The 22,938-nt window shown below is 44.2% G+C and overlaps 1 protein-coding gene across 1 annotated transcript in view; it reads left to right on the plus strand.

The window, feature by feature from the left end:
• PUM3 (pumilio RNA binding family member 3) overlaps positions 1-21,701 on the plus strand; it is a 58,597-nt gene extending 36,896 nt beyond the window's left edge. The window contains exons 12-17 of the mRNA XM_007939408.2: positions 296-376; positions 9,685-9,827; positions 10,706-10,928; positions 13,344-13,431; positions 16,858-16,948; positions 21,569-21,701. Of these exons, the coding sequence (XP_007937599.1) occupies positions 296-376; positions 9,685-9,827; positions 10,706-10,928; positions 13,344-13,431; positions 16,858-16,948; positions 21,569-21,701 (759 nt within the window). The remainder of the gene's footprint in view (positions 1-295; positions 377-9,684; positions 9,828-10,705; positions 10,929-13,343; positions 13,432-16,857; positions 16,949-21,568) is intronic.
• Positions 21,702-22,938: the final 1,237 nt, after the last annotated feature.

Below are 22,938 nucleotides of genomic sequence, written 5' to 3' on the forward strand. Positions count from 1 at the left end.
CCATCTTGCCCCGCCTCTCCTGGTTGGTTTTTAAAAACTGAGTCTGAGCTATTTGATTTTGAAGAATCACTATCTTTTTTATTCTTCCTTCCTTTTTTAATCAACCTTGCCTCTAGAATATGATTAACTAGGTCCTGCTAGGAGAAGACATTTGTGTGGATGGCTTTTTTACCTTGTTTTTATGGTGTGGGCCCAGTTGTCAGTGTTGGTCACCTTTATAAAGTGACTCCATGCGTTGAATTAAAGGGAAAACCTGTGCATTTCTTATACTGTAACTGTCTTCTGATTCCTGCAGGGCCAGTACTCCCATTTGGTGTTGCTGGCAGCATTTGATTGTATTGATGACACTAAGCTCGTGAAGCAGATAATCATATCGGTAAGTAATGAAGATGGTCATGGATTCAGGTTCAGTTTGGTGTGCCTGTTGTGGATGTGTACGCTTGATTTCACAGGTATGTGAATACAAAGACTGTCACGTATGCTTCCCACCTAGTATTTTCTGTTATTTTGTTAGTTGTGTCAACTGAGTTTTATTTTGGGAGGGTGCTTTATTCTTGTATAGACCATAATGTTATTATAACTTGGTGTTGGTAATTTTTTAACTATTTAAAAGACTGTAGTTAAACTATGACTTTACATTAGGTTAGGATAACCTGGCTCTCTGCCCTGAACAATGGATTTTTAAAAACTATTTGTCAGCACTGTCCACAAACCCTTTATATTAAATACTGAACCACATTGTTCTGAAAGGTGTTTCTGGTATCTTTCAGGTCACTTCCATATATATTGTGTTCAGTGTGACCATTTATTTAAAAAGTGCTCAGTTAGACAGTCCAGCCCTACTTTGGTGGATCATTTCTCTGTTTTGACTTAAAAATCATAAGGTTGTGCTTCTGTATAAAGTTTGTACATTTAGCAATGTGAAATCCTGACACATTAAAAAACAAAAATGAACTGAAAACTTGGAATCCTTTTGATTGATGCTCAGAAGATAGTCCATCAGTGCCAGGAACTGGTCCAGAACGAAGCCAGTGTCCCATCAGGATGTCACACAGCATCAGTGGCTTAGCCTGAGTTGGCATCCTCCAGCCTAAGACCATGTCAGTTCAGTCTGCAGTATTGGGAAGGAAGGGCATGTTGGCCTCCCCCCAACAGACCTCCCTCAGCTCAGGAACCAGTTCCTCTGGTGACTTTTTTCTCCACAGCAGGCAGGTAGTTTTCTTTATCTCCAACTCCCTGAGACTATCACCCTGAGATACTTTTTAAACCTTGACTCTAAACTATCCCCTGAGGTCACTGACCTTTCAGCAGAATAACAGATAGACATACAAAATAAAGGTTGTTAACCTGTGAGTACAGCGATCCAGTGAAAAGCCATCTACATAATACCAAAAGGTCAACAATGACTCTAAAGCAAAGAAGAGAAGACAAAGGGGAAACTAGAGCACTGGAAACAGACCAACCAGAATGCAATGAAAGAGAACATTGACCCATTGTGAGAGATGTAATTGACGTCACTGAACGATTTGTATGGAAATTGTAAATGAGAGCCTAATTTGCTGTGTAAACTCTCACTGAAAACACAATAAGATAGTATTTGAAAAAATTACATTTCAACAATTCCTTCTAGCCTGATCTAATGACCATATAAAGCAGTAATCCTTGGATCCAGTTTCTCTAACCTCAAAATTGCCTTCAGAAAAATTGGGTCATCTTCTTGGAGAAACTACTCCAAAGTCAAGTGACATCTGAAATACTTCTCTCACTGTGCACTGACCCTTGTTCTGACTCTGGTTCTGTCCCTCTCTCCTCGCCTCTTCCTGTATTTAGTATACAAGTGGTATTAGGTATATGATACGGGCTGCAGGGCTGGGGATGCGAAATTGCCATATGGATCACATAGAGCCAAGTTTTTTTGTTGTTGAAAACCACATCATCCATATGGACATAAATTCTTCATCTGAACATTCCAAGACCTGTCTATTTGACCAATGGGTGGTGCCCTCAAAGAACCTTCATGGCAGAGTGAGCTTTCACACCATCCACATTTCTGATCCAGAAAGAAACTTTACCTGGTGGCACATGGTCTTGCTGTGGCCTGACTGGCCTGACTGGACCAGCACAGGTAGTGGTGGGAAGAAGCTTTGTTTTCTTTGAAGGCATCTGCAGGTCCCGGCACCTACATCTCTCATGCCCTGACTGTCTTTTTCCAGCTTTGCCAGTGAGTGTTCTAAAATGGTGGTGACTTTGCTTGAAATAGACTTGTGGGAAGAATCCATTTGGCAAGACTTTCATGGCACCAACTGAGTGTTTTGACATGTTCCCAGTGACTTTATTACCCTTTGACTCCAATCAATAATGATTGTTTTTCATTCTTGTGACAGATGGGAGCCCATAGAATTGGCTAATGAATAAAGTTGTTTCATGAAATTGGAAACTGGCCGGGACCATTGAAAGTTTGCTTTTGTTTCATATTTCCACTGCAAATAAAATTTGCGTGACTGTGCCAAGTGGGTTTCTAGAGAAGCCATGCTTCCTTCAAGGTTTGTCACGATGGTGTGTGAGGTTAATTTTTTATAAAATTGATTCCCTGTGAATCAGTTATGCATTATAGCATTATAGCTCCTTGTGCACAGCTCTGCTTATCAGTTCAGTTCCCATAACTCCTTCACCCGCATTCTCATGACTTTTGGGACCGAGGGTCGACTTGCTGACCTCCTGCCTCTGACTGACAAGTGCTCACCAGGTTCTGCAGATCATTCAACTGTGGAGCTCATGCAATAATTCTGGAATGTAGATTGTTCTTGCATTTTTTCTCACCCACTTACCATGAAGCCTGTTGCAGATTGCATGTTGTTTTTTTTTTTTTTAAATAACCCAGAAAGCTTAAGTGTTGCTAAGCTTTCTGTTCAGGGGAATGCAGTTTCCTGAAATGTCAAGTTGAAATTCCAGCCCAGTCAGCTGAGCCCTTCACTTTTGAAAACGAGCACGCACTGTTTCCCACCAACTTTACATTCCGAAGTAAACAGAATATTTGATCTGTTTTACCCTGAAATTGTTGGTGTGGGTACCTGGTTTGACACCAGTGTTCCTCTTGAAAGGAAATAAATCCACTAACCAGTTGTCAAGGAGCCCTGCTGGTGCAATGGTTAAATACTTGGCTACCACCTGAAAAATTGGTGGTTCAAACCCACCAGCAGCTTCTAGGGAGAAAAACCAGTTGCCGTTTGAGGACAAATAAATATTGGTACATATTTTTAAATACTATTTTTACAATGCATAGAAATGTATGACTGCTGCAGTGAGTGAACACCCGGCTTCCCACACAAATCTGACATAAGAACTAAAACCTGACACAGTTCAAGTTCAAGTGCCCTTTATGTACCTACCCCTCATCACGTATCCTGCCTCCATGCCGCAGCCACTGTGCTAGGTTTGGTATTTATTATCCACTGGCACTTCCTTTCTCACTGTATGTTATGTGTGCAGTATTTTGCACATACGTAAGTTTTGTGTAAGTGTGATGTTGTATGGTTTCTTCTTCACCTTACATTTTCCTTTTGGTATTATGTTTGTGAGACTTGTCATTGGGTAGACAGATCTCTTTTGTAAAGATAATGAATACATTAGGCCTTGGTGGCTGTATAAAGGAGCCTGGTGGCACAGTTACAAAGTGCTCAGCTGCTAATTAGAAGGTCAGTGGTTTGAAGCCACGAGCTGTTCTGTGGGACAAAGATGGGGCAGTCTGCTTCCATAAAGATATACAGCCTTGGAAGCCCTATGGGGCAGTTCTGCTGTGTCCTCTAGGTCACTCTGAGTCGGAATTAACTCAGTGGCAGTGGGTTTGGGTTGGCTGTATATTACCTATATTATATAGTTGTGTTAGTTTTGTTTTTTTCACAACCCTTAAAAAACACAAAAAACATTCTTTGCTCACAGAATATGCAGAAACAGGCCACAGACTGGATTTGCTCCATAGACCATGGTGTGCCAAATACTCTATACAAAACCAAAAAATAATAATAATTAGCCTAATAAGCCCCTTGCCATTGTGCTGATTCAGAATCGTGGCACCCCCATGCATTTCAGAGTAGAACTAAGCTCCATAGGGTTTTCTTGGCTTTCATCCTTATGGAAATAGTTCGCCAGGCCTTTCTTCCACGGGGCCTCTGGGTGGGTTCAGATTGCTAACCTTTAGGTTAGCAGCCAGTTGTAAACCACTTGAGCCACCCAGGCTCCTTTCTCCTGTGTAAGTATGCCACAGTTTACTTTTCCATTTTCCTGTTGATGGACATCTTGCTTGTTTATGGTTTAAAACTGATTTTTAATTATTCGTCTACTCCAGATAGTTTCGTGAGGGTTTCTGCTCCCTGTCTCCTCGTGCATACTGCATTCCTTGTGGCATCCACTTGATGGTAGATGACCAGGCCTCACGTGGGCTGACTGGTAGCGTGGAGTCAAGCGGGCACGTTTCCTTTCCAGCCACTACAGACCTGTTTACAGACCCGCTGCATTGGACAGTGCTTTTAAAACAGCTGAGAAAATGCCATGCTTCTAAGAGTTCTGTTCAGAGTAGCTGCGTTTCCTGGAACAGAAGGTTGAAATCGTAGCTTGGTGAACACTCTTCCTTTCTTTATATTTTTAAGCCAAACTCCATTTCGTTCTCCATGTAGCATTCTCTGATATCCCAACTGGACCTGGTCTCCTATTCTTGCAAATCCTGTAGTTGTTGGCTTTACCGTCCATTCACTTAGTGGTTCTTCATGAGTTGACCCATTGTAGTAGTGAAGGTTATATGTCATCTTGACTGGGACTGGTTTTGAGTGGCGGGGCAGTTGGTGGTGGTTATTCCCCATGATAAGAGTGGGAATCAGATCTGTGGTGGAATCTGCCATGAGCAGCTAACTAGCTGCTTTAGGAATGTGGTCTGCTTTCTGTATATAAGGAGATGCTTTGGGAATGGTCTGCAGCTTTTGGCATGCTTCAATCCTGCATGTAGCCAAGTCATTATTGCCATGTTGCCTTCTGATCTTAGGACTGTTAATAGGACTTGAATCAATGGTCTGCCATGTGGTTTGGGACTGTGCCATTTTACTTGTCGACCTTGGGCTTCTTAGCCTCAGCAGCCAACAGCTGCCTGCGTGAAGAGAGGCCTTTAGCTTCAGTGGGCCAGGAGCAGGGGCAGAGCTGAAACCCAAGGTCAAGGGACCTTCACCCAGCCAGCCCCTAGAGCCTTGCGCTTTGAGCTCACACTTCTAGCCTTCAAAACTATAAGAGAATAAACTCCTGTTTGTTAAAGCCATCCCATTTGTGGTATAGTCTTATCAGAGTGGCACTAGGTAACCGAAACACCCATGGAGTCTCCAGTGAGTGCAAATGGTAAACTCATTCAGCTGGTTAGTGGTTTGAGTCCACTCAGAGGCACACTGGAAGAAAGTCCTGGCGATCTACTTCTGAATGGCCACAGCCACTGAAAACCCTGTGGAACGTAGTTCTACTCTGCCATAGGGTCACCATGAGTCAGAATCAGCTGTGCGGCAGCTGATTGTCTTTGTGGTCTGACCCAGGCCTTGCAGACTCAGAGGTGCTCATGAGCCAGCAGGGAGGTGAGTGAGGTAGGCCAGTTGTGCACAGGGGACTGTGTGAATGGAATGAGCACATACCTGGACCAAGGTCATGGCCACCGCTCAGCCCCGCCTTGGGAATGTGGGCTCCATGTTCATAGGCCTTCAGGCTTCAAGTGCAGCTCAGAAGGTGGATTTTGGAGTGAAGCCATCTGTTTTTTAAAACAACTCCAGAGGCTGGTGGTCACTGCTACTCTGTGACTAATGATGCAGAAGGAAGGTTACTCTCCAAACTTGTGTTACAATCTGTCATTTAAATCTGTTATTTTTAACTTTTTATTAAGTATGTCTTATCTCTTCCACTAGATTTTAGTGCCTTAAAGTTAAGGGCAGTCTGCATTTCTTCATGTCCCTACACACCGCCTACCATGGAAGTGTGCACCATGGCCCAGTTCTCTGTGTGTGTGTGTGTGTGTGTGCGCGCGCGCGCGCTGCTGCTGCTTGCATTTCTGCACTCCACCCGCAGCTCACACTTGCACTCCGACCCTGCTTCCTGTGTGCACCTTTGACTTTGGCCTTTTACCTTTCCTTTATAAAAGGGTTGGCCAAAGAAGAGTGCCAGGAATCTGGCTGGGATCAACACCAGGTCAGAGCTAGTCTGCAGAAGGGAAGTCATTTGCCCTCTGTGCTTTGTCATCTGTTCCCCTGCTGCTTCAGAGCAAGAAAAAACTGGAACAAAGTGGCTTTCCCATGCTTCTTTCTAAGATGACTCTGGTAGGGAAAACGTGAAGCAGACCACCTTTGATATTGGTATTCACTTTTGCTCAGGTCCATGATCCAGCAGCTCTGTTTACTCTCAGTTGTTAAGGAAGCTGTATACTGAGAGGCATGTTCTCAGTTCGACAATACTTCACAGCAGTTTACAGTTTGCACTGTGAGTTTTCTGATTTGCACCTGGTAATAGCCCATCGGTCCAATACCTGTTTCCTGTTACATATAAGGGAATTGATGGCAACCCCATGTGTGCAGAGTAGAATTGCTCCATAGGATTTTCAAGGCTGTGACCTTTCAGTAGCGGCTCTCCAGGCCTCACTGCCAAGGTGCCTGTGGGTGGATTTGCCTGTCAGCCTTTGGGTCGGCTGGTAATTCAGGCATGTCCGTTAGTGCCACCTAGGATCCAGTGCACCAGGAAGGTAAAGGCTTTGCCAAAGTCTGGGCAGCTTGAACTCATGACTCCAGAGACCAGAGTCAGCCCAAAGTGAACTATACCACAGCCTCCTTTGGCCAGTTCTACATGTTAGTTACATTGTCATTGTTAGTACTCACCAAGCAATAGTCTAGGAATCTCCCTCCCCTTTTCTTAGGTTACAGAGAGCCCACTTTGGGGATCATTCACCTTGGGATTACAAAAGAGCTCCCTGCCCTGTAAATTCTTTACATACTGTTTTGCTGTCTTCCCTTTGGTTAGTGACATTTAAGTTTATGGTCCTCGGGGTGGTCTACATGATACGTTCTCTTTGAAGTGGTCAGATCTATTGCATCTGTTCTCTCTGTCCTTAACATTTGTGTCGAAATCTTTATACTCTGACCCTAAGCTTCTGAAGTTTAGTTTCAGGCATCGTGGAAAGGGAAGAGCATGTCTTGGCTGTGCTGCGTTTTGGATGAATGACCTTGGACAAGTCACTTTCTTTGTCTGAGCCTCATGTTTATCTGTAAAATGGATAACAGTAGTGCCTACCTCATGATGTCATGAAGATTTCAGACAATCGATGTACAGTTGTCACCATAGTGCCTGGCTTTTAGGAGGTACTTACAACACGTTAGCTACTGTTATAGTATGTTATTAGCTGCCATCAGGTCAGCTACCAACTCATGCGACCCATCACAACAAGGATACGCTGCCTTGTCCTGTACTATCCCTGTGATTGGATGAGGATCGAAACATGGGATCCAAAGAATGTTCACTGAGTTTTAGAAGTAGGTTGTCAGTTCCTAATTTTAATTCCTTATTATTAGTACAATTCTGTGCAAACAAAATAGGAAACCTGGGGTTTTAAAAAGAAGAAATAGGTACAGTGTAAAACCTCCACCTACTGCCATCAGGTTGATTCATAGTGACCCTATAGGACGGAGTAGACCTGCCCCACGGGGTTTCTAAGCCTGTAATCTTTATGAAGGCAGACTGCCTCATCTTTCTCCCACAGAATAGCTGGTGGGTTCCAATCACTGACCTTTTTGGTTAGCAGCTGAATGTACTGCCACCAGAGGTCCTATGTAGAATCTAGAGTTGCCTGTATTACTTGTCAGTCCCGTGCTTGATGACTGACAATTTTTAGTTTGGTTCCTTGGATGAAAATTACTAATCTTGTAATAAATGGGCACTTACAACAATAAAGAGATCCCTGGTGGTTCAGTGGTTAAGTGCTCAGCTACTAACAAAAAGGCTGGCAGTTTGAACCCACTAACCACTCTGTGGGAGAACGGTGTGGCAGTCTGCTTCCGTAAAGATGGTATAGCCTTGAAAACCCTATGGGGCAGTTCTACGCTGTCATATGGGTTCACTATCAGTAGGGATCAACTCAATTGCAATGAATTTTAATAGGTTTATGAGAATAGCAAATCCAAGTGTATCATCTAGAGCATTCTTTTCCAGAGGAAGGTCTGTGCTTTACTTGGAAGAGCCTGGATTTAGAATCTGGGATCAGGACTGGTCAGAGGGAGCTCTGCCGCTGATACTCTTCATCCTCGGGCAAGTTGCCTCTTCCCTTTCTGGATCCTTTGTCCAAACTTACGGAGGTGGACTCAACTCTTTCTGTGACCCTGTTAGTTAGCATCGAGTCAGTTCTGACTCAGAGTGACCCCATGTGTACAGAGTAGACCTACCCCATATGGTTTTCAAGCTATGGCATTTTAGAAGCTGACTGCCAGGCTTTGTCTTCCCAAGGTACCCTCTGGGTGGATTTGAACCACCAGCCTTTTGGGTAGTAATTGAATGCTTAACCATTTATACCACCCAGGGCCTCTACTAGCCAGCTCTAAGAATCTGTGCTGCTCAAGCATTCATGCATTTGAATACCTACAATGTTTGTGATAAGAAATAAGAGTGCTGTTGTTGTTAGTTACCTTTGAGTTGCTCCAACTCAGCATGACCTTATGTTAACAGAATGAAACCTTGACCCTGTCCTACGCCATCTTCATGATCCTTTGTGGTGGCCACAGTGCCGGCCCATCCCATGGAGGGTCCTTTCCTTTACCACATACAATGTGCTTTCCTAGCGATTAGTCTTTCCTGATGACATTCCCTGTTTGCTGCAGAATAGGGATGTTATAGAAGAATAAAACAAAACGGCGATTTTTCTGTTGCGTTTTCATTATTAAGAATAAAGGAATTTTTAAGCAGTGACTTTCTGTTCTTGAAAACATCAGCTAATTTACATGGAGCCTGGTTGGGGAAGACATTGCCATTGTCACTTAAATCCACACAAATAACGAGGCTACTGTTCCTGAGTGTGTTGATTGAAAGTGTCGTACAGCATCATTGGGAACTACTCAGTGGCGTCTTTCTGAGTTTGCCTCCCCTTCCCCCCTCTGCTTTTGTTTTTTGGTACAAGTCTTGAACAGCCTGCATTGGCCATGAATGAGCACCCTAACTTTGAAAGCCTTTCTTTGCTTGTTCTGTTTCACAGAGTTTCTTTATTTCGCTTCACATACATCTCAGTAGGAAAATTCTGAGAGGAATGTTCTTCACTGCCTGGTGCTATGTTTAAGTACAGCTGCAGATTAACTGTATTTTCCCAGTGACCCCAGCAAGCAGTGTCCTAAGAAATACTTGTCATCATGAATGAAGATAACTCCTTTAAATGTTTTGTTAAGTTCATGGGCTTGGTCAGTTAAATATAAATGGATTGCTCAGTAATGCTTGTCACAGAATGGAATGGATCCTGGATTCCAAGTGGAAGTCCGTCCAGGCTCTAATGAGAGGATCTCTGGACAGCTCCACGTTTCCCAGAAGGCACACTGGGGCAGACAGTTAAGGATGTATGTGTCTACTCCAGCCCCAGACATTCTTCACTGTAAGAATGTAGGTATAGGTTACTTTCTTCTTTCTGTCCTTTTCCAGGAAATTATCAGTTCCTTGCCAAACATAGTAAATGACAAATATGGAAGGAAGGTCCTGTTGTATTTGCTGAGCCCCAGAGATCCTGCACATACAGTGCGAGAAATCATCGAAGTTCTGCGAAAAGGAGACGGAAATGCTCACAGGTGACAGCAGGTCGAGTGGCCCGAGCCCTGTGCCCCTCTGCTCTGATGCCCATTAGTGATACTCCAGATAGCCATTGTCTGTCTCTCTCCCTCTCCTCACCAAAACATATCAAAAGGTGAATTCCATAGCGCCTGGTGCATACACACTCAGTTCAATTTTGTTTGTTTTTATTTTTAAAACTACTGGTAACAATAAAACCAAACCCACTGCCATCAAGTAGAACTGCCTCATCGGGTTTCCAAGGCTGTAAATCTTTACGGAAGCAGACTACCATATCTTTTTGCCACAGAGCAGCTGGTGGGTTCGAACCACTGATCCTTCAGTCAGCACTGGTACTGTGTATTAATGCCCTAGAGAGAAGAGTTTATCAAGTATTCTGAACATGGGATTTTTTGTATTTGGATTGGTCTATTTTGTTTTGATTTACATACGGCAAGCTTCATGTATTTAGTGGGTGCTCTGTGCCAGGCACTATTCAGATCCTAAGGGCACAAAGGTGAAAGATCCTACCCTCAAATCACTCGTCATCTGCATTGAGAGCAGAAAGGCAGACAATGAAAAGGGAATGTGACACAGGCTGTAACAAACTCATGGAGGTTTTTGTGATAATGAACCCATAAAGCCATTGCCATCGAGTCTGTTCTGACTCACTACCCATATGGGAACTGCCCTATAGAGTTTCCAAGACTGTAATCTTTGTGGAAGCAGACTGCCACATCTTTCTCCTGCAGAGCAGCTGGTAGGTTCATACTGCTAACCTTCTAATTACCAACCTAATGCTTAACCTCTGGGCCACCAGGGCTCTTTTTTGTGATAGTAATACCACTGTCTGTGCCATTTCTTTCCCTTTAATACCACATTCACCATGTTCTGACAGTAAGAAGGACACTGCGATCCGCCGGCGTGAGCTCTTGGAGACCATCTCCCCAGCTTTGTTAAGCTACCTGGAAGGACACACCCAAGAGATGGTGCTGGACAAGTCTATGTGTGTGCTGGTGACCAGCATCCTGGGATCTGCCCTTGGAGATACCCAGCCTGCCATGAATGCCATCGCCAGCTTGGCAGCAGGCGAGCTACATCCTGGTGGCTGGGATGGAGAGGTAACTATAAAAGATAGGCCGGAGAGCTGCCCTGCCTGGTCTGTCCCCAGTCAGTGAGAACATGGCCCCAGAGGTTGATGGTGGTCTCAAAGCACACCTCTTTCCAGCAGTATGTTTGGAAATTGTGGCTTCAGAACACTATGCTATGGCAACACTGTCTCTCTCAAAAATTTGCAGTGGCTCCACGTTGCCTCTAAAGTAAAACCAGAACCTCTTACTCTGTTTCTTTGTTGCCCATGGCTGGCCCTAGGCTGTCTTTCCAGCATACTGTTCCTCAGTGCTCTTAGCTTCATTTTTAATTCACTGTGGACTTCTGTACTTTTGCATTTGCCCATGCTTCTCCCCTATGCCTGTTTCACCATTTCCCTGCATATAGAAAGCTTTGCTCCTCCTCAGAGTCCCCAGAAATCCTTCTCCATGAAGCTATTTCTGATTTCTCCTCATTCAAAATACTTGCTACTTCTCATCACTGCTTTCTATGTTATTTGGGCCACCTCTTATTCCACCTCATATCTTGAATTTGTTGCTTTATGTACCTGCTTTCATGCTTGACAGTTGACCAATACAGCCGCACCTCAAAGGGTAACATCTTTGGAGGACACAGTCTTTAAGTAAATTTTTACACAAAGAATTATTGACATTAGGATGGAGATAAGCAATCTGAGGGAAAAGTGTAGGCTCTGTGAGGTTGTAGAAGCAAGGGAGCCAGCCTGTCCCCAGAGGACTAGGAAGAATGATGGAAAGAAGGTTCTGGGCAGAGGAAATGGCATGTGCAGCAGCCCTGAGGTAGGGGGAGCTGGGTATATCTAGGAAGAGCAGGCTCTGGAGCGAAGGAAGAGAAGGACAGGCCACTCCTGTGCAGCCTTATGCCCCGTGCCCTCTGAGCTCCTGCTTTCAGAGGCTCGCTCTTCATCCTTGTTTCTAACAACATCCGCTCCTTATTGTCCCCATTACTGCAGTCGAGGAATGGGTATTTATACAAGCTTACTGCCTTTCATTAATTTCCCCAAAAATGCAGAGAGGAGGTGCAAGGTCCGCACTCTTACAGAGCTGGAAACCCACTGGGGAGACATGACTTTACAGTCCACAGTAATGACTCATATTCAGATCATGCTGGGAACTGAGTGGTAATATCTGAAGTGAGTCTAAATTTAGAGACACCTAACTGTGTCTCTGTGGGCAGTCATATACTGAAGAAGCCTTTGACTGCTGATAATAGATGACCTGATAGTACTAGTCAAGACATCTTATTACCATGAGAAAACGGGTGGTAACAGTTGCACTGTGATGTCCTCACCCTGGCAGCTTCAGCTTCCCTGCTCCATTGTCTTTGGGGTGATTTTGCATATGGTCACATGCTGACTTCTTGGTGTCTGGCATCACATCCCCACAGCAGTGTGTCAAATAAGTGGACGAGAACTACAGCAAAAGCTTCCTCCTCCTGTGATTAAGAAGATGACCTCTTATGTTTTGTTGGTCAGAATTGAGTTGCGTGTGCCCTCCTGAACCAGTCTCTGGCAGAAGCAGTGGTTCCCCAGGACTAGTTGAGGCTAGTTAGGATGTTATCCCCTGGGGTTGGGGGGAGGACCCTTAGAAATGAATGGAAAATGCAGTGGAGAATGTAGAGGTCCACAGGGAGGAAAGCTGGGGGAGACAGGTACCTGTTGATTAAAAACTCTGTTGTCCACAGAGTAGAAGACAGGACATCTGGGTCACAGCCTGGTGCTTGGAAATGCTTTGTGCAGGTGCATTTGAATCTGAGTGAAATCAGGCCCAAGGTGTTCCTGACATGCAGGATGGGGAGAAAGAAGGGGGCTGTGGGTCTCGGAGCAGCTCACATGAGTAAATCAGAAAGGTGCAGGCAGAGTGACCTTGCCCTGTGAGGCGACTGAGTCCGTTGCTTCCTGGGCTTGAAAAGCAGCCACCCTAGGCTCTGTGGAGCCGGTGGCAAGGCCTTAGAAAATGGTGTGGTTGAGCAGAGGAGATGCTGTCTCGGCTTGCTTATCAGATGATACCCTTGTCACATAGCCACATGTACTGAAATATCCTGGGGGTCTTAGGTCTGCTGTAGCATTCTAGCTCTTGGAGGCTGATATGTACTCCTCAGCTGTGTATGGCAGCCTTCATGTGGTAGCATGATTGTGGGGTGCATGTGGCAGTCATGTTCACACTGCACCTTGGGAAGGTTTGTACAAACTGCATTCAGGGGCTACCGTGAAGAGCCAGCTGTGTCTTGTCTGGCGACCCTCCAGCTGTGATGGTCAGTTTAGATCAAGGCCTCCTAAACCTTGTGGAACTTTAGCTGTGACTGGGTCCTTACCTGTACATGGTGCAGAGAGGGCTGTTGGGCAGGTCACAGGGGCAAGCAGCTTTTTTGAGTTAACATCTGTTCTTGACCTTGATGTGTTCTTGCAGCTTCACATTGCAGAACATCCTGCAGGGCATCTCGTTCTGAAGTGGCTCATAGAGCAAGACGGAAAGATGAAAGAGAGTGGAAGAGAAGGTAGGCTGTGGAACCAGACATTTCCTTGTGTAAGATGTGGAATTTCAGTAACACCTGGCTTCCCTGAGCTGTATGCTGGCCCTTTGAGTTCAAATGAAAGTTTGTCGAGTGTTCAGAAATGATGTCTGTGAATAAGTGTTCAGTAGCAAACAGTGCTTTATCCCTTTGCAAAAGATGTCCTGGAATGCTTTATTTTCTTCCTTTTTTCCACCCTTCCTCTCTCTTCTTCCTCTGCTACTTCAGATCTCTGACCAGGCTTGGCCAGTGACCTAAACTGCCATTGTACCATATCCTTGGGGATGGAGTCCCTGGGTGAAACAATTGGTTAATGCCCTGAGCTGCTAACCAAAAGATTGGTGGTTCGAATTCACCCAGAAGTGCCTTGGAAGAAAGTCCAGATAATCTACTTCTGAAAAATTAGCCCTGAAAACCCTGGGCAGCACTGTTCTCTGACAGACATGAGGTTGCTAGGAGTTGAGGCTAACTGATCTGCAACTGAAAGACAAAAACTCCCTGGGGCTGTTGAGGGGAGGGTTGGGGAGGCCTAGCTGAAGGTATCATTTGCTCAGTTGAAAGGCATAATCTCTGTTTCTGGTTTGGAGAAAAGGATAAACAGAAGAAAACTATCCTCGTCAGAGAGTTTTGGACTAGTGCCTGTTCATTTGACCTTGAAATACATGTAGTCAAGGAATAAGCCTGTCCGTGGTGCATTCTCATGTTCTATAAAACATACAGCTGCTCTGTGGAAACTCGGCTGTCAGGAGGGACAGCACCTTTTATCTATCTCCTTGAAGAGTTGCGTACTGTTGCCTTACTGTCCTGAATTCAAACTATGTCTGGTCATTTGGCCACAGAGGAGACTTTCCCCCATGGAGTCTAAACAGCAAGGGCTTTCTGTTGTCATGTCTGGAAAAGATGACAGACCGTGAATTTATGTCTTGAGGCGAGTTGCCGTTCTCATGGCCGATGAGGTCATCCATAAAGCAGTAGAGCTGTCACTTCTTGGCCTAACTTTAAGAATAGGAACTTGGAGCTGTTTTTCCGCTGTTAATTTTGGATGAAAAATGAAGCTTCTTATAATAAATATTGGAAAAAAAAAAAAAAACACTGATGTATTGGATCATCTTTCCCATCACTAAAAAGTTGGTATGTACTTGAGCTGAGTTTATTTCAAAACGTTTGCTTGGCTCACTCTTCAAGTTCATAGAAATTTCCAGTGATTTTTTTTCCTCTTTCTTAATTAAAATGTGTCGACAGACCTAAGACAGGCCTGTTTGAGCCTGACGGCTTTGTCGTTTTCATGTAGCACTGAATGAATATGTCTAGCTGTTTTGGTTATCTGCTGTTGGGTAATGTTTTGGTTACCTCTCAGGCCACTCTAACAGATATATACCACAACTGCGTGGCTTGAACAAACAGGAATTTATTCTCTTACATTTTGGCGGCTAGACGCCTGAGTTCAAAGTGTCAGGCTGTAGGGGCTGGGTGGGCTTCAGCTCTGCCTCTTGCTCCCAGCCCACTAAAGTTGGAGGTTTTCTTTCCTCGGGCAGCTGCTGAGGCTGACAATTCCAAGGTCAACAGGTAAAAAGGCACAGTTCCAATATTACCAAACCACACTAGTTCAAGTCCACTAATTCAAGTCCAGAAAAAGTCCCGAGATCGTCAGAGCATGACAGGCTACGGAATGAAGATGCAGCTCTATGCAGGATCCAAGTGTGCCAAAAAGCTGCAGAACGTTCCTAAAACGTCTCCTTATATACTGGGGGCAGACCATATCCCCAAGGCAGGTACTCAGCTGCACCCAGTAAATTCCACCATGGAGCTGATTACCAGTCTCATCCTGGGGAATACTACATCCAGCTGCCAAGCCACTCAAAACCAGGCCCACAAGTTGACACACAAACTTAACTACCATAAGTAACAAGCCACCTCAAAACTTAATAGTTTGAAAAATAAATCTCTGGGTATAAGCTTGGTGGAGCTTGTCTCTGCAGTCATCTGGGGCTGCTCATGTGGCTGGCAAGTTGGTAGTGGGAGCCAGCAGCCTCAGTACCTCTTTGTAGGTGGCTTGGGCTTCCTCACAACGTGGTGGTGACTCAATGCCAAGAGCAAGCATCCCGAGAGAACAAGGAAGATGCACAGTGCCTCCATTATTTAGCCTCAGAAGTCTTATGTCATTTCTGCCATACTCTCATGATCGAGTTGTTCACAAAGATAGTATTCTAAAAGAACACACAGGACAGGAGATGATGTTTTGGTCATCTCTGGAAAATAGAATGTGCCTCTGTAGCTAAGTAATGTCACTCTTTAGCAGGTGCCATGAAAGACTGATCAGCCACAGGCCTCTTTTAAAAGGTTCTTACATCTGGGTCTATGCTTTTCATCCCCACTGCTTCCCAAATCACCTGTAAAGGCAAAATAGGCTTATTTGGATTTTTTTTTTCCTTGAAGGGGGGCTATTTTATATCTTTGAATGACTTGACTTAGACATACTACCTAACATAAGAAAAGCAAAAGCTTTGCCTTCCAGCTAGGTTGTCCCTACCTTCATCTGCGTTAAATCCCAGCCTTCAGAATTTCTCTTTTGCCTAAGAATTACTTGACCTGGATGGCACAGTAGGTAAGAGAATATATGAAGTCCGTGAGCATCAGAAGTATAGGCAGTCTTTGATGTACGACATAACCTATTCAAGTTACAACAAACTACACTTACAACCATCTGTTTTTTGGGGTCTTTGGTACATTTTATTGTTAGTAATATGTGCTATATAGCATTGTAACGTGTCAGAACTGACTTAGGATGGAGTTGTTGGACTTCATCGTAAGTCAGAGACTACTTATACTATAATGGCAGAAGGAGAAAGGTATTTTTGATGGGAAGATGTTCAGTGTTATAGAGAGGCGCAAGCTATAACAGTCATTTTTGGGCCACTAGTTGTGTTTGTGGCACCTTCCTGCTAAGCACTGCCCCATGAGTGAAACTCCTTCTAAACCAGACAGGGTGTTGCTGTCCCATGATCACTTCCTGAGCAGCGGTCAGCCAGGGCCGAGTTGTTATGTAGCATCGAGAGGTATGTCCATGACCAACTGTGGGTTATAAGAACTCATTGTTTCTCTTGAGTGTTTACCTCTGAACATAGCTTAGGATTTGAATCAGAGTTGAAAGAAACATCTTTGTTTAAAGTTTTTGTCACTGAATTGTAGATGTAGAAATTGTTGGGATAGTATACATTTTGTTATATATCTTTTCACCACAGTTATTCAAAGTGCATTATTTAAAACTGCACTGGAGTTTGTAATGTTAAGAGATTGGGTGAGAACTTTTGTTACCTTTTTTATGAACACGCAGCTGCAGGCTTATGGCACAGGAAAGGTTGGGATTCATATCTGTGTGTGAAGCTCATTAAGATCCTCTGTGTTTTGCAGGTTGTTTTGCAAAAATACTTGTAGAACATGTTGGGATGAAGAACCTGAAGTCCTGGGCTGGCATAAATCGGGGCGCCATTATCCTCTCCAGGTATGCACACCTTGTGCCTTTCTCTGCTCAAGAATCCTCACATCTTTCTTAGTTCTGATACTGCTCCCAGAGTTCCACTGTCAGTTGGTTGCTCACAGTCTCAACCAGTGCACTACACGTTAAAAAGGAAATGTAACTCTTGCTATAATTCCTTAACAGTGATTTCAACTTCCCTTTTTTGGATGTAAAAAAAAAAAAAAAAGCCAAACTCACAGCTGTCGATCGATTAGACTCATAGTGACTCCTCCATGGGTTTCCCAGGCAGTATCTCTACAGAAGTAGATTGACCAGTCTTCCTTCCGAGGAGTGGCTGGTGGATTTGAACCACCAGCCTTCTGGTTAGCAGTCAAATCATAAAATCAGTGGCAAGGTGTGTCATATGATGTCTTTACCACATTCACGGTTTTAATGAAAACCCAATTGTGTTCTTTTTAGTGACAAAATCTAGCTTCTGTGAAAATGGGGACAAAGTTATTTAAATGTGACTGCCTTTATTTCAGGAGCTCTGGTGGCATAGTGCCTAAGGCATTTCACTTCTAACCAGAAGGAAGGTTGAGCAATGTACTTTTGTAGTGATGCCTCAGAAACCCAAGGAAGGATCACTATGAGTTGAATCTGACTCAACAGTAGTGAGTTTGGTTTGGGTTTTTTTGGTGGGGAGGGCTTTATTTCATTGTTTTTAGCTGTTCTGAATTTTTTCCCTTTAAGGTGGGGAGAAAATATTTGCTACTGAAGTCTACATACTAATTACATATTTCTATTTAAATGACAACTGGTGGTGTGGGAATTGAGGCTTGTGATCAGCTCATCTTTAGTTCTCTGGACACTGTTATATTGAGTTTCTAACAAGGCTTCAAACCAATTTGAATGTTGACTGATGCATTAAAATCAAAATAGACCCAATTTGTAAACTGTAGGTGGACCAGAACAGTGAACAGAACAGGAAAAATTGTGTGTTGAAGCCCTGGAATGGGAGACTCAGAAGAAGTATAGTGAGCCCTTTCAGGAGCCTGATGCAGAAGATTGGATTCTTGTCAGGACTGTGGAGGGTGACACACGTTCAGAGTGGTGAGGCTGGCCACCATCTTTGAGCCAGGCACCGTTGTTTATGACTCTACCGGTGGAGAAAGTTGGTTGCTGTGCATTGTGCATGCTGTCCTTGTTTTCTAAAAGAGAGATTAAGTTTCTAGCAGGGTGTTGGAGTGTTGGCCTATGATTTTTCCTGTTCCAGTACAGCAGATTTTACAGATTCAGGTCCATTCCAGTTTCACTTTGTTGGCCATGCTTGAACCAGAAAGAATGGGTTTGAGGGTTTGAAGCTCTGGTTTGTAATTTACAGATCATTGAGGTTTCCACATACTCTGGGATGAAACCTTTCTGTTAAGGATATTCATTTGGAGTAGATGCATGTGTTGTTTTGAAGCAATCACTGTTGATTTTTTTTTTTTTTTCCTCTGTTGTGTTAGAGGTTTGGAAAAACAGATCTGAATGCTAGTTTGAATTTTCCAGTCTTTCGCATGCACATTAAATGCTATGCAATTTAATCTGTATTGTCTGTAAATGTTGAGTTACATGTTTCTTTAGCACGTAATTTGATCTGGTACATGTATGCTCCCACACATACCACCAGGCACATGTTTCTTCAGGTACACCTCTGTCCCCAAAAGTATGGGTAAAACAGATCATTTTTTTCATTTCTCATTACAATTAGTTAATTTTCCAGTTACTGTTGAATAGCCAGAATCCATTAGCTGAAACGTGAGCTTTTTTGATATGAATTTATTTACCAGGCATTTGAAGTGTGAACACCTACTAATGCATTCTTTCATTAGATTCAATTAACTAGAAATTTCAGTGATGCCATCAAATTAACTTATATAGATTGCTCATCAATCAGAGCTCCCCATGGGTGGATTTCACATGTTGGAGGAAACTACTCTGGGTTTACAAGGAAGCATTACTTCCCATGGAAATATTTGAGGATCTGGAGGGAAGTTGAACTGAGATAACTTAACAATTGATTAACACAAGAATGTTTTCTTTGTTTTTTGTTTTGGAATATTATAATATGCTTAACTCATTTGGTAAAAATTTCTTAATTCTTTATGCTTTATTTAAAACATGTATACTTTTTTTTTTTTTTTTTTTTGGTCTTTTTGGCCAAAACTTTTGATGGTAGGTAAAAGTCCATTCTGGGTGAAAAGAGAAAATTGGCTTTCTGAGAAATCACTCAGAGATGATAATACTCTGGTATGAAAGACCCAAACAGATGACCTGGCCTCCAGTCTAGCTGATGGTCTTTGCCACCCAGGATCAGATCATCCAATCTTAATTCCCATGGTTGTAAAGTGAGGCTAACAGTAACCTCAGGATTGTTAGGAAAACTAGATGAGATGTTGCATATGAAAGGCTTAGCATTCTGTCTCATATGCAGCAAATGTTCAGTAAATGTTGATTTTATTATCATTATGTATCTGTATGTGACTAAGTCTTTGGGTGTGCAGTTAACACACGTGGCTGCTAACTGGAAGGTTGGAGGTTCAGAAAAGAGGCCTAGCACTCTGCTTCTGAAAAATCAGCCATTGAAAACCCCATGGCGCCTAGTTTACTCCAGTGCACATGAGGTCCTCAGGAGTCAGAGTCAACTCGATGGTACCTGATGTGTTTTTTTCCCTTGTTTATGTGACTATGTGTTTAGCCAAGGGTATAAATAAAAACACCTAGTAAGCCACAGCCCTCTTAAAAAGAGGTTTTACTTTTCAACTTTTCGGCCTTGCAGGTGGCACACTCCCTGTTGCTTATCTCCACAAGCAATGGAATGACACCTGGTGCCGATAACTTGTGCTCCTGGGGAACAATATTGGGATCAGTGACTTTAGAAAATGCCAACTGGCCCTCCAGGATGTGAGGGCTTGTGAAGAGTGAGAGAGAACAGGAGATACAGAGCTGGTGTCTTGCTAAGGTGCCTGTTACCTGCCCTGTCTGAGAAATGCCTGCCTCTGACCACCCTCCAGAGCTGCGTTCACCTGTACTGACAGAGTTCGTAGATGAGGCTTCAGAAAGCAGAGGCTGGGGAATGTATTCAAGGGTGACATTTATGGAGGACTAACTCAGAGCCAGGTTCTGGCTGCATAGTTCACACCCATCATCCTTTAAGCCTCAAAACAACCCTGGGAAATGCAGGCCTCCAGGATAGTACAGGTTCTGTTCCAGACCACTACAATAAAGAAAAGTATCACAGTAAAGCGAGTCACCCATGTTTTTTGGTTTCTAAGTGCATGTAAAAATTATGTTTACACCGTACTGTACTTTATGAAGTATGCAGTAGCAGGAAAAAGTTTGAAATATTATGAGAATGACTAAAATGTAACACAGAGACGATAAGTGAGCACCTGCTGTTGGAAAAATGGTGCTGATAGACTTGCTTGACACAAGGTTGCCACAAGCCTTCAATTTGTAAATAAATAAATAAATAAATAAATAAATGCAGCCTCTGGGAAGCACAGCATGCCTGTAGGAAGTGTGTGCTGCTGTTCATCCCCTTTCACAGATCAGAAAACTGAGTCGTAGGGAATTTGAGTGGCTTGTTCTTTGTTACACAGCTCGTGAGGGGCAGAGTGCACACTTGGGCAGTTCAGCTCCCAGGTAGAATTCTTCACGTCTTCATACAGTGTGATGGCTGCTGAGGTCAGAGAGGAGGCCCACTCACGGCCCACCTCTTATGCACCCATCCACCCTGCCCTGAGCCCCATGCATTCAGTCACTCGGGGAACATTCTTGGTCGTCTGCCCTAAACATGTGGTACCACAAGGCCTGAAGGAAATACACAGGACGTCCCCACTGCTGCGCTGACAATCTAGATGAAGAAAAAGAAATAGAATACGTATAACCAGTTGCTGTCAGGTCGCTCCTGAGTCATGTGGCACCCTCATGCATGTCAGAGTAGAACTCTGCTTCATAGGGTTTTCAGTGGCTGATTTTTTAGAAGCAGGTTACTAAAGCCTGTTTTTCCAAGGCCTCTGGGTGGAATTGAACTGCCAGCCATGTGGTTAGTGGCTGAGTGTTGTCATCGTTTGCACTACCCAGGGACACCAGAACTCATACAGACTCCAAAAGCCACTGCTGTTGAATGGATTCTGACTCACAGCAACTCTAGAAGCCAGAGTAGAAATGCCCCATGGAGTTCCCAAGGCCGTAAATCTTAACAGAAGCAGACTGCCACATTTTTCTCCCACAGAGTAGCTGGTGGCTTCAAACCACCAGCCTTTTGATTGGCAGCTCGGTGTTTTAACCACTGGGCCCACCAGAGCTCCTTAGCATCCTACAGCATCCAGTAGGTAATTCTAAGGCCAGATATAAGTCAGGCATATGAGATAAAATGAGAGTGCAGCCCATGGGGACCACAATTGGCCCCACGAGCATCTCTGTGGATCTAGACTGTCTGTGGGCCCCCACCTTTCATCTGGTGAATGAAAAGCAGTTCACATAGAGTGACAGGCCTTGCTCACAAGTTGTGGGATTTTTGTGCAGTTTTTTATACTGTGGTTATGCAGGCCATTTGCAGGTTTTTATGAAATTTAATTTTTTGTTGGCTTGTTAATATTTTGCCTTTCTCCTTAGCCTTCTTCAGAGTTCTGATCAAGAAGTTGCAAGCAAAGTCAAAGCTGGCCTGAAGAGCCTCATCCCCATATTGGAAAAGACCAAAAGCACCAGCAGAGGAATGGAAACGCTTCTGGAAAAGCTGTGCATGTAGGCAGAAACTGTCAGGCCAAGATAGCCATTGCTCCGCTGTGGTCATAGGGCAAGAAGGAAGACTGTCTACCCTGCTGGTGACGTGGTGCTCTGTACATGTTTCTGCTTTCTATGAGAATCTATTTATAAAGTGGTTTTTAGAAGTGGTGGCCTTTCTTTAATTATACCCATCTCCTGTGTCAGGTGGGGTAGTCAGCAAATCTCAACATAAAGCAGTAATGTGGAAGATTTCCAATTGTACAGGGCACCAACTGGATATGTATAAAGTAGTGCATTGATTCAGGGGAGGAGTTGCCTGTGAGCAGTCTGGAAAGGCTTCATGGAAGAGGTGCCTTTGGTAGGCACCTCAAAGGGAAGAAGATTCTGTAAGGGAGAGGACGGTGTAGTGAGGTGAGAGCATCTGCCCTTGAACTGACCTTCAGGAGCCTTAGTACCTGAATGCATGGGGGTGGGGATACCCTGCAATCTGAAGCTGAAGAGTATCTGCATTCAATAGGGAGCCATGATGTGGTCTAGTGCTCTGGACCTTTCTCTAGTAGCCCAGTGGAATGAGACACCCAGTCAGGCCTGTCTCATGGTAGTCACTGCTGCGGGGGAATCATGGCACCTTCCCTGACCATACAGCAGGGTCCCAGGGCTGTTCCCGGCCAAAAAGCTACCGTACTGCACCCACCAGGGTGCACCCACCCCTTCCCAGAGTGCAAAATAGCTGATACCCTGTACCTCCTGGTATGAATTCTGCCTTCCTGCTCATCCTTCAGCCAGCTGGGCCTAAGGGTGGGGTGGGCAGCTGGGGGACTGGGGAGGGTGAGGAAGTGAATGGGAAAAGGCATCACTGGAGCTTGCTTTTGGTTAATGCCCAGGGAGTTTGTGTTTTGCATGTAAAGAAAGGGTCCTTTCAGAGATGGGAAAAACAATCTTTTTGTTTCATCTTTAGAACTAAAAATAATAACACGTGCAGGTATGAGTTGCTAACATCCTCAGTACATTCTGTGAAATACGATGTGTGATTTGGAAATTGTATGAACACCACATTAAAACATGGGAGCCTGCTTCCGGTCATCTTTGTTGCCACTGCTGCTCCTGCCACTGTTACCACAGCTGCTGATTGGATAGCAGCAGGGGAGCAGAGTGAGAGGAAGCAGGCGGGAAGGGAGTGGAGCATGCCCTGTCCCACCTGCTGCTCAGCCCGCCAAACAGCCGGAAGCAGCCGCTTCTGCCACCACCTGCCCACTGGA

This window comes from Orycteropus afer, unplaced genomic scaffold (assembly GCF_000298275.1).
Source record: "Orycteropus afer afer isolate SDZICR_OR568_19922 unplaced genomic scaffold, OryAfe1.0 scaffold00005, whole genome shotgun sequence".
Taxonomy (NCBI): domain Eukaryota; kingdom Metazoa; phylum Chordata; class Mammalia; order Tubulidentata; family Orycteropodidae; genus Orycteropus; species Orycteropus afer.